This window comes from Salvia splendens, chromosome 3 (assembly GCF_004379255.2).
Source record: "Salvia splendens isolate huo1 chromosome 3, SspV2, whole genome shotgun sequence".
NCBI lineage: Eukaryota > Viridiplantae > Streptophyta > Magnoliopsida > Lamiales > Lamiaceae > Salvia > Salvia splendens.
In genome coordinates, this window is record NC_056034.1 from 3,060,320 (window position 1) to 3,072,710 (window position 12,391).

The window sequence follows — 12,391 nt, forward strand, 5'->3', positions numbered from 1 at the left end:
TGCTCGGATTTTGGAGTTGATCAAGGAGCTGTGACTGTATTATGTGATTCAAATAGTGCCATATGTTTGTCAAAACATCAGACATTCCATGAGAGGAGCAAGCATGTGGATGTTAAGCTTCATTTTGTGAGGGATGAAGTTGAAATGGGCTCAGTGAAGATTGAAAAGGTAGCTACTGAGCACAATGCAGCTGATATGCTAACAAAGGTGTTGCCCGGACTTAAGTTGAAGTATTGCATGGATTTGGTGAATCTGATTCAGCTGGAGTGATTGTGGAAGATGGATGAAATCTATGGATTGTCCAGTTATGTCCCAAGGTGGAGATTTGTTATGAGGATTGGGGCAAAACTGCACAATCAGTTCAGTTCGGTTACCAATATACTGTTCGGCGATTAGGGACCGATATGCTGTTCAGTGATCTGACGAACTGCAATCATGCTCGGTGATTGGTCGAGTTTGTAGTCGTGCTCAGGGATTAACCGAGCTCAATGTTCGGTGTTGAGCTCGGTGCTCAGTGCTCGGTGTTGGTGCTCGGTGTTGGCCGAACTTAAACGAGTTCGGAGTTGACAGTTGTTATTAACTGATGCACGTCGTCGGATGCGACTAGTTAGTTAGCTTTAAATGAAAGCCGTTAGGTTTGAACTAGTGGTTAGATAAGTGTTAGTTAAATAGAGCCGAGCTGTGGAAAAAGAAAAAGAATTTTTCATCCAAGAGTTTTTGTAATCTTCCACACAAATAAAACACAAGATTTCCATTGACTCTCCAAGAATTGTTTTTTTGCTTATTCATTTTCATATCAAGTATTCGTTCTTCTCGTTCCGGAATCGATCTCGTTGTGATAACAAGATTGAGTCGCGTATCTGATAGCATTACAATGCCCAATTTCATAATTTTTAAAATTAATACTCCATTGTATATAAAATCATAGTATAATTATTTTTAATTTTTTCGCAATTGTCACATAATTGTCAAAAGTGAAATTAGTATGAAAAATTCAAATATGTTGTGACAAAAAAAATGACGTTGTTTTGGACAACACGATACCATTTAATTATGATTTTTAATTAAAACAATACCGATATACTATTTGAAACGATATGTTTTTATTACCACATCATACTATTTGATTTGAGATTATCGTGATACAATTGTAAAAAATTGAAAATTTATAATTTATATTTCAATTTCAAATATTATAGGATTAATTAAAAGTCAACATAAAATCATGATTTAAATAAACAATAATTATTTCTAATTTATTGCAAACAAACGCATTATTACATGTTGTTCAGATAGTACTACTTAGTACATAAAAAACAAAAGTTAGAGAAAACAATGATTGAAGCTGTGAACCGATCATTGAATATCTATAAACTTGGATAATTAGTTCTAGAGTGTAATATAAGTTATTAATAACTTAAGTATGATTTATGGCTTTAATCTGTGCCAGTAATCATTAGCTTAAAAGATGCAACCTGAAGTAAATGAGGGATAACTGTTTTGACTACTTTACCGGTCAAATCTATGAAATAAGCCAAGATTCGAATACGAGTGCAACGTTAGGGCATCCACTACGCGGCGCGCCACCGTCCCGCGTTCCGTTGCGGAGGGACGGAACGCTCGCGCGACGCGTTACACCAACAAATTTACTATTGTGAGATTGTCTAGTCCAAATGTGACTCAATAGAATAATATATTTATATTTTGAAATATAAATAAACACATGCTATTCAAAATATGAGTTTATATCAAAATCTTGACCCGTCTTACCAAAAAACGACCTTACACATTTTTTTTATAATAAAATTATAACTATGTCAGTAAATCCAAATATAATCCGAATATTGTTCCTCATACTAATTTTAAATTTTAATCAATGAGAGAATCTCATAGTACAAATTTTTTAAGCTTACTTTCGTAGTTGCACGTTACTTTAATCACCTTTTTGCACTTTAACCAACTCTATCATCCTTATGAAATTTCTCCACCAGACTTTTGGAACGAATATATAGATTGATGATATCCAATTTAATAAATTCGAGTTTTGATAATTATGTAGGCATGATTGCTAGCTTCTTTATTTGGTCTATATCTTATTTTTTCATTTTGAAAGCTTAGAATGGTATATTTGCCTCGACTCCACTCTAAAAAATATATACTTCGATATATACATTTTTCAGTTTCAACGTAGTCATTCTTTTTTACTTCACAATTACATAACACAAGTTTTCAAGTTTACACTTCATACTATTATTGATCAATAAATGACAATGTATAAAAAACGCAAAATTTGGAGTGACATGCAAATTTTTCTTTTCCAAGTTAAAAGAACCAGAGTTAAAATTCTGCTAAGCTTTTTTCTCCCGAGTTAAAAGAACCCGGAGTTAAAATTCGTGTGCAGTTCTCTCATCGTTAAGTGAACGAATCCTTTCAAATATTAACGGCAAAAAATCGTCCCGGCTTATGTCGGTTACTCGAAACTTTAAGGTTTAAAGAAAATGGTTGTTGTTTGGCAGAAGTAGGGCATGTTGCATTCCAAATATAACCCCACAAACTAAGGGGTGTTCGGTTTGCAAGATTGTATCTAGGATTAAATTTGTAGCGTGTTTGGTTCATGAGAATCAACCCCACAGCTCAATCCTAGATGGATAATCATGGGATAATTAGTCATAGCTTAACCCCCTATGACTAAAATAATCTCACAACTCAATCCTAGATTGTATCTTGGTATTATTTTATCTTGGAAACCGAACACCACCTAAGTGTAAATTTGTGTATAAATGAGCTTGATTTATGAGCAACAATGTTGACAAGATCCACAACTACAAGGATGATTAGTCACACCAAGAAATAATAGCCACTCTTAGGCTTGTTTGTTGAATCAGGATAAGCTCTGTGCAAGGACATATAGATATGATTGGCATAATACACAAAATGAAATCAACTATCATGACTAACCCACCCCACCAACCACTTATTTTTGGACATAACCTAAGTAAAATAAACATTGTTGTCAACTTCGTCTCACTTCATTATGTTAGTTTGTCCTCTAAACAAATTTAATAGAGATGGTTGGTTGATCTTTACAGGTTGGATTTGAATATATTGGTTTATGATAAGCTAAAGTATTATGATTCAATCCTACATACTAAACACTTTTGCATGTCAGAAAATAAGCGCTGAGATTCAATAATGAAAAGAAACAGATAGTAAAATAACAAACACTGAATATATTAAAACTGATGGGCAGCACTCAGCAAAATGTTAAAACTGATTACTAGTTCTGCAAATACAAAAGAACAATATATCTAAACACAAAAATGTAATCAGCACAACTTTTGAATGCATACAGGTTGCATACATGCTTGAAGTTGAAAGCATAGCCAGATTGGTCCTGAACCGCTTCTACTGAAACAAAAGAAGACTTGAGGCTCGAGAAGTGTACCGGTGATGCAGCTAAGGATCATTGTCGTATGGTATATGTGGGGCAACCGACAATAGAACATTAAGGGCAGATTGTCCATGGATTTGGAGTTCAGCTGAAACAGAATCTGCATCAGCAATTTGATGACAGAAAGTGTTCCCTGCTAAGTCCAGATGCTTCAGTTTTCCTGTAGATGGATATACTGAGTAAAATAAATGAATAAAGGTTCCCAAATTTCTTGGTATAGCAGTGAGAATGTACGTAAATAGCCACCTTTTGAATCTTTCAAGCCAGAGGATATTACTGATAAAGAATCCATAGGCATTGAGTTATATCTTGCATCAATTGCAACAATTTCGTTAGCATGTTTAACGAGGCTCGCTATGAACTTTGCAGCTCCAAGTGCACCTTGGTTATTGCTGCAACAAGTTCAGAAAAATGTCAAGTATTTATGTGTGTGCATCTATGTAACATATGAAAAGCAGAAAGCACTTAAAGAGTGTATTTGGATTGAATGATTTGATTTGAGAAGAGGAATAACGAGAGATCTCAAATCCATCAAAATCACTTCAGACTCAATTACAAGAAAAGCGTTAATAATTCAAGTGTGTAGATGAACTCATGTCCACCCTTCAAGTCCTTCAAAAATAACGTACTAGTAAATATAATAGTAATAAAAAAAGTGTCAACTTGGTGTACCTAATGTTTATGTAAGCAATCTTCAATTCTACTGATATTTCCTTGGCAGCTTGTAGAAAACCGGAAGAGCCAAGTCCGATGTCTTCGGCATCAAGGGATAAGACACCTGTGCACAAAAATTTACCCAAGGGTGCCCCAATTTTACTGGGGATAGCAAACAATTATGGCTCTTCACTATAAGTCATAAAGATATAGTAGAGTCTTAAGCAAAACTTTCAGACAATAATACCTGCCAAGCATATTGCCTTTAATCGAAAGCACATGAAGAGGTTCATTCAAAGTTGAAAGAACTCCAAGAAGTTCAACCATTTGTTTGCATGAAGCCTCACAATTCTCAAGTTTCAGATTCGTAAAGGGTACATCTCTGCTAGATATCTCAGTAAAATAGGTGGCCAGGCTCCTGAAGAAAAAATAAAATACCAATAATTATTTTTCAGTAGACCTTAATATAAGGTAGGGGAGACATGAGATAGCCAGCCTACCCGACTCCATCCTCAATTGGATTGTCACTTAAATCAAGACTATCTAAATTAGGCATGCAGTTCAGAGCGTGCCTGAGAGACTCTGCATCATCCTGTTCTAAGTTACATGACCTGAAGATCAGAAAAAAAGAGGGAAAATAATATAAAAAATAACTAATGCACTCGATGTAAATCTAGCTCCCACTGCATCTTGCTAAAAACATTCTCATTTGGAATACAGTAAGTGAACATCTAGAAGAATTAGGGGTTTGGATCCCCTCAATGAGTCTTGGTCCAGATATTTTTAAAGGGAAGAGTGGAAGGCAAAACAAAATAGGGATACAGGCAAGCATAGATACATGTCAAGGCGAATTATATAAATGAAAGTTCTTATGAGTAGACTTACACCAAGGTGCAAGAAGTCCTATCAAACATCCTCGAGAAACTATTCTACTATCATCCTACTCCAGTCTCTACTATGGCATATCGGTATCATTAAATTTTTGTTCTTCAAAACTTTTATGACTAGTGAGAACTTCAACCTCTCTTATACATTATCAAGGGATTCGGCAAACAATATCGTATTTCTTTCCAAGACAAAACCAACAAAATGCATTAAAAATGTTTTGGGCATTTTTAGCTTTGTTTTAAGGCCAGGATTGGATTTATGAGAGCAGAGTGCTGGGCCTGTTTCATCTTTCTCCTATCTTGTACTTTCCAGAAAAGTAAATAATCAAAGTCTTAGCAGGATCTTTCTCAGCAACTCCAAGCTCTGATATTTCCCGAAGATAGAGATATTATATTTGCAATCATTTCAGCATGCTTGCAGAGGAGTTGCTTCAAACTGTCTCCTTCCATTCAATTTCTGATACTTTATATCACAGGCTCTTGTTAACTAATGCAACAAATTTACTTTGATATTCTCACGTACGATCTAGTACAGAGTAAAATACTTAAACTGCTAACAATTTTAGTGAACTCTATGATTCAAGTAAATGCCACTTGCTTCTCTAGTTATCTATGATAAACAGATAATGATCTGTTTGACAAGAATAAACAGCTCAAATACATCTTCGTGAAAGTAGGCTAGGTTTAAATGTTGCTGAGTTAATGATAGGCGAAATAAATTGATCCAGAAAAAAATGCTACTACTAATTAATCATCAAAGTACTTTGAGTTAACTTATTAAATCACCTTAAGTTGAGAACTCGTATTGACTGCAATGACTTGTTAAAAGTGCAACTTGATGGTCTCCACCGAAACTGAGAAAGGAATCCCGAGATCTGCATTCACATCATCTAAAATCATGCTCTTTACTCAACCAAAGAATCAATGCAAGGGAAATACTTAATAACCAGTGAAGGTCCACTGACACTATTTTCTGAGAGGTCTAGCTTGGAAAGACTGGATGAGGCATCAAGGAGGGAATTAAAAATCCCCCTAGCAAAATTTCGGCCCAGATGGCCATCACATAAAGTTAACGATTGCAAGGACCTGCCAAGAGTAAATTTGGCTTAGGTCCAGATTAATGAATGATAACAAGAAAGAGAAAATAAAATTTCTAGATTGTAGATTCTAGATCAAGTATAAGAATTTAGTGTATGCCAGAGGCAAGTTTCAGTGCTAAGATCCCTATCTGTTCTCCCACATCGACTTGGTAATGGTCTTGTGTCCTATACTCCTATATATAAGTTTGGACAACAATCCCCTCTTATAAGGCCTTTTAAGGGAGAGAGTGCCACTTTCTGCATGGTATCAAGGCAGACCCAATTTGATGATGGATTTGTTTGGTTCATGCGTGGGAAGTTCGATGATCATTCCAGCCCACACATGAGTTCTCTGATCTTTGTTTGTTGTCCCACATTGACCTGGTAATGGTCTAGTCTCCTATATACAAGTTTGGACTTTGGATAACTCACAGCATATATTGAATCGCCACGAGCCCTTTTTAGATTTTTAGGGTTAATCCTAATTTGTATCCCCAACTTTCATGGTTTTCCCGAGAATGTCCCCATCTAACGTTTCCAGTTCGCAAAACCCTCAACTTCGGAAAAAGTTTCATTTATGTCCCAACTTACAGAATTCGGCAACAGAATAATGAGTCACCCAGCCAAAATCTACATTATGTACATAAAATTGCAGAAATAACCTTGAACCCTATGAATCCACTTAAGAAATTGGGAGGTGATTCATCATTCCGTTGCTGGATTTTGTAAGTCAGGTCATAAATCAATCTTTACCAAAGTTGATGGTTTCCAATGAAACGTAAACTGGGGACATGTTTTTGAAAACGTTGAAAGTAGGGGAAACAAACTATGATCCATCCTTTGTGTTAATATACTAAAGGATTAGGTATTGTTAGTTGTGATAGTGTATTCAAGCATTCAATGTAGCAATATATCATCCTATAATTGAATATAACAAATCACATATAAGTGTGTACCTCCCAGATGTTAAGAATGACGCCAGTCCGGCTGGAATGGGAGATGAATCAGCCTGGAGAAAGCTTGATCTCTTGATTGAGAAATGCTCAACTCCATGCACTTGAAGACCAGTCATGTGCAATGAATCGGATATTGCATTGACAAAATCTGGAGAAAGCTTGCAATGGATAAATTCAATCGATTTTAAAGTCTCAGTACTCTGGCTCAGAAGTTTACATAATCCCTCAACCTGAGAAGTCACGCCGGGCATATCAGAACGACTAGCCAAAATATGAGAAACTAAAAATTTAATTCCTAGAATTTACATGTCCGATGACCAAAAGATGTACTCAAATAACTTATTTAATAAGTAGCATTCAATAATCATACAGGTTTAAGAATAATAGTAATAATGATGACGAAGAACATCTATTCTAATGGAGTAGTTTTTATCATGAAGAAAGAAAGAATATTGGAATTGTATGTAACAACATGATCTAACAATACATTCATACTGCAGCAATTGTTAATGCTGTGAAAACCAGTGAATTTATACAATTTTCAAGCTGACTGCTGATTTATTGCATTGCTCTTCTCATATTCCAACCTAGAGGAAGAAATTTATATAGAAGAAGAAGTTTGGCTAGCTAAATAATTATGCATGCATACATGGGAAATCTTGTTAGCATGGACCTCTTACATCACATTATTTCCTTTGAATGACACTTGGTTACACAAAACATGAGAATACAAGAAAATGAGAACAAAGACTCACATGGTCATTGGATTTAATCCACTGAAGCTCGAGACTCCCCAACTTACTGTTTTGAAACAACTCCTATAAGATGTGATAAGGATACAAGCTCATATTTTAGTAACCATGAAGAAACTGACTTACATGTGGCAGATGGAAGATCATTTGACTAATAATAATAGGAATGGGGAACTTACACATGTTTCTGCAGAACATAATGCATTTGGAAGCCTTAGCCGTCTGCAACAGGAACAGTGTAACTTTAAAAAGCCTAGTCTTCTAATATTGCATCAAGACAATAAGAGATCAACTGTGGACCAGGAAAGAACAACAGATACTTGTCCATAATCAGTTTGTAGGGAGAGGAAGAAAAGCTCCTCACTGTAAAGTGGTTGAAAGTAAAACGAAAGTAAGTAATGCATAGTTTGTGCATGATCGTGGGCTACCTGACATAAACTCCAAACTGCTGGCAGTGACAAGAAAATTTGAGAGAGTCGAGCGGCAACTTAATCAAGTAATCTTTGCAACCAATCTGCTCCATTATACAATCTGCATATATCAAATACGGGCAATTTGCTTAAGGATTTAGATTTCTCAACTGATAGCATTTCTTTAATACAAACATCATCTCGAGATAAGGCATAAAAGAACAAAACAAAACTCAAATAAGAGCAAGACCAGAAAAGTCCGTACCAAATTTATAATAGAACACCAATGCATAAAATGATGATAGAAAAAAATACCCATACAAAGATTAATACAATTACATGTTTAAGTTTTAATCAAACCATCATATATCTAGTCCAATCTTTTCTGTTATAGTGAAGCTTCTAACTTCTGTTTTTCATATTGTAATCTGTCATCAGTCCAATTATTTTCTGTTGAAATGAAGTTTCTGCCCAGCAAGGGTATGTTGAAGAATCAAAAGGAGCGAGTTTGACTAACCTGGAATTTGTATTTCCCCTATAGAACCATCATAAGATGGAAGCAAAGCTGTTTCTGCTATGGCATCAACACAACTGGAAGTAATAGCAAGGTCAGCTCTTCCGTAATGATGTAACTGATGACAACTATTTAAAATTTTATGACTCAAAACATTTGGTTATAGAACATACTCTTGCAAATGTGTCTCCCAGTACTTTTGCTGCCAATCATTTATTATTTCACATTTTTCCTTATTTCTATCAAACCAAGCCACAGTCTTATTCTGCTGATCAAGACTAGGCCAACGAGCTTTGTATAGTGCACGCCACGCTGTATCTAAAATGTCGCATCTGCACAAACAACAGCCCAGTGATCATATATGCTAGTCCTTTCCCTAACAATGTAACAAATATAAAATTTTACTTTGAAATGCCAAAAGCACCTTTCTTGCCAACCTTCTACGTTTTAGAGAGTCGCTAGTATCATCATAGGCATGCTCTCTGCTTTCCATGAAGTTGGTTGGTCTGTATCAAGACAAAGGGTAGGGCACTCTCAATACGCTAAGATGAGTTCTATGAAATCACAAGCCCTTCAGAACCATCTACACCTTCATTTGACCTTATCAACTCTAATTCATTTTAAATGGCAGGGTAAACAACTTTTCTATAAGGTTTTTCCTGATAATAATGTAAAGCGAGAAACTTGTCAGAAACAAGCCATGGAATAATCATTCAATCCATTGAAAGATAATGATAATTGCCCCCTAATTTTGTTTTCGCGAATAAGCACAAGCCAGCACTGATCATTATTTCTCATTAGAAACAAACCATCACTCACAATTTTTCTTGCAGTTTGTGCAGTGCTAATGGAGGCAACTGAGGCAACAGACCATCAAACAGTTCTTGCGGCAGTTCATAAATAACCGAAAGGAAATCGTCGTTACCCTCCCCTGCAACCAATCACGATATTCTTCAGCAAATAGATTGCGAAACAGCAAATAAATGTAGATCAATGAAATGCTAGTCGATAATAACCTTGGAGAAGTTCATCGGCAATAGCAGCCATGCATAAATCAAGTAATTTCGGCATTGAAATTTGGTGTTTATGAGTCGAAACAAGTTTTCCGATTACACCGGCGACGGATGGAGAAGCAGCCCTCTAACACTCCATCTTCCCCTCTTATTTCACACATATAACTTTGCAATTCAAATTATTTCTCGCATTTATCTACCACTCATTAGTACTACTTTTATTATTGATTTTCTATTTTATATTAATGTTATTATAAAATTAATATATTATAAAACTAGAATTCACAGTTTTTTAATTCACTTTTTATTATATTTTTTAAAGCCTTTATTGAGTCAAAGTGTGACAACAAAAAAAAACAGCTTCAAGATTGATTATCTATCGCTATAGGAAATCTGATCATATTTCTTAATTTTAATATAGATTGATAAAGTAAAAATTTACAAATAAAATGGACAAAATGAAAAAAAGCAATAAAATATTATAAATAAAATAAAGACTAATTTTGATAAAAATGGATAGAATAAAAAAATAAATGAAATTTATAAATAAAAATAAGACTAATGTTGGTGAAAGGGAGATATGATTTGGCAGAAAAAATGTTTCTTGAAAAAATGAATATCTAATAACTTTACTCTCTTGTGTTAAAAAAAAGGCAATCTGTCTTAAAAGTTACAAACTTTTTTCATTTTTTGATTTTTTTCATGAACTAAAAAATTGACATATAATATCATGAACTTTACCCGGGTTGTTGGAATTTTCCATTTGACTCGACCGTAGAGTTTTCCGGTCGAAATAATGTGCGCGTGGCAAGCCTGAAATCTGACCTGGAAAATGCCAGAAATTCATTAACCCTAAAAGTCACAAACATTTTCCATTTTTTGGTATTTCCCACGAATTTTTCTCATTCTCTCGTCACGATTTCTTCTCCCTCCTGTTGGGATTTATGTCGTAATCCAATTTAGGGCAAAAAATTGAGACTGAATTGGGAGTGAATTATGGTAAATTTGAGGATATTGTGGGTTAAAATACGAGTAAGCTTATTTTAACACGTTAGTACACACTCAACAACCACGTTAGCTTAAAAGGACACGTCAGCTGAATAATTTTTAGTTCGTGGGAAAAACCGGAAAATGTGAATAGTTTGTAACTTTTAGGGCAATTTGTCACGTCAGCAGCCACGTCAACTTATACACTCAGCAACCATGTTAGCTTGCTTCATGGTTGGAAAACCCGTCGTGGAAAAACGGCGACTGAATGTAATGACATTATACGCCAATGTTTTTGTTCATGAGAAAACCGAAAAATGAAAAAAAATTGTGACTTTTAAGGCAAGTTGCCCTTAAAAACCAAGATTTTAAATTTAAATTTTTTTATTCAAATACTAAACTAAAAATATACTATTATCTCTTATCCCTTCTCTCACTTTTCCCATTTTCTTTTCCTTATTATGTGTATTTAATTTTTTATCCATCTTTCTCATCGTCCACTTATTTATATTTAGTTTAATAGTAATAAATATTCAATACACACCAAATTTAATAAAATAATTTTAATTTGATACATACTATATTATTTTTAAAAAATTAAAATAAAAGATTATATTTTATAAATTTGCATTATAGGAATATAATGTTAGACAATATTGAAGTCTGTGTACTAAAATAGTACTCCCTCCGTCCAACTTTAGGAGTCCCAGGTTTACTATATTTGGATGTCCCACTTTAGAAGTCCCGGCTGAAATATCTCATAAATGGTAATAGATCTCACATTCCACTATCTTTTTTCACTCACATTTCACCAACTTTCCTTTACATTTTTAAAACTCATGCTGAACTCAAATTAGACTCCTGAAGTGGGACGAAGGGAGTATTATACAATAAGAATAGTGTTCGTGGCTACTTTTACTATTAAAAATAACAAAATAACTATTTTTATGTACATAATAATAAATCTTTTAAAAATGATTGTGTACAAAATATTTACTCCATCCGCCCTCAAAGAATATGTATTTTGAGTTCGGCATGAGTTTTAATGCAAAATTGGTAAAGTAAGAGAGAAGTTGAGAGAAAGAATAATTAAAGTATTTTAGTGGGGAATGAGTCCCACCGCATTAGAGGGAAAAGAGTTTCCAAAATTAGAAAGTAAATATTCTTGTGGGACGGAAGGAGTATGATTTATCACTTTAATTTATTATATATATATATATATATATATATATAGGAATGTAATCAAATGCAAACTCTAAATATTGTACAAACTCCAAACTACGATCTGAACCCTTAAAAAATATCAACATACGACAAAATAGCAGCAACAGAAGATGTTAACACAGTTACGGTTGATGTTGTGTTGATATTGTGTTCACATTGTGTTGACATTTTCTGTTGCTATTATTTTGTCATCTGTTGATATTTTTTAAAAGTCCAAATCATAGTTTGGAGTTTGTACAATATATGAGTTTGCATTTTATCACTACCCTATAAATATATGGATGTGATCAATTGCTAACTTATCTCTTAATTATTAACTACAATTAATTTAAGACCGTACGATTTTAGAGATCTAATGGTCTATATAAATTGTCATGTATAATTTTATTTTTTATTTTTTAATACTCCCTCCTTCCCAACTTAAGACTCTTGTTTTGTCATTTCCATCCTTCCCAACTTAATAG

General features: G+C 34.2%; 1 protein-coding gene across 2 annotated transcripts; it reads right to left on the reverse strand.

Annotated features, from left to right (window-relative positions):
* Positions 1-3,207: 3,207 nt before the first annotated feature.
* LOC121794379 lies at positions 3,208-9,881 on the reverse strand. 2 transcript variants are annotated; one of them, XM_042192513.1, is made up of 16 exons: positions 9,720-9,881; positions 9,523-9,634; positions 9,141-9,209; positions 8,877-9,035; positions 8,707-8,780; positions 8,208-8,310; positions 7,959-8,001; positions 7,783-7,845; positions 7,028-7,257; positions 5,958-6,078; positions 5,779-5,867; positions 4,606-4,716; positions 4,353-4,523; positions 4,124-4,267; positions 3,698-3,843; positions 3,208-3,611 (listed from the first exon to the last, which is right to left on the reverse strand). In XM_042192513.1, exons 1-16 carry the CDS (start codon positions 9,772-9,774, stop codon positions 3,457-3,459), a joined length of 1,845 nt encoding a protein of 614 aa, XP_042048447.1. In that variant the 5' UTR covers positions 9,775-9,881; the 3' UTR covers positions 3,208-3,456. The 2 variants fall into 2 exon arrangements, with proteins under 2 accessions (XP_042048447.1, XP_042048446.1); XM_042192512.1 differs by having other exon boundaries at positions 3,208-3,626.
* Between the last annotated feature and the right edge of the window lie 2,510 nt (positions 9,882-12,391).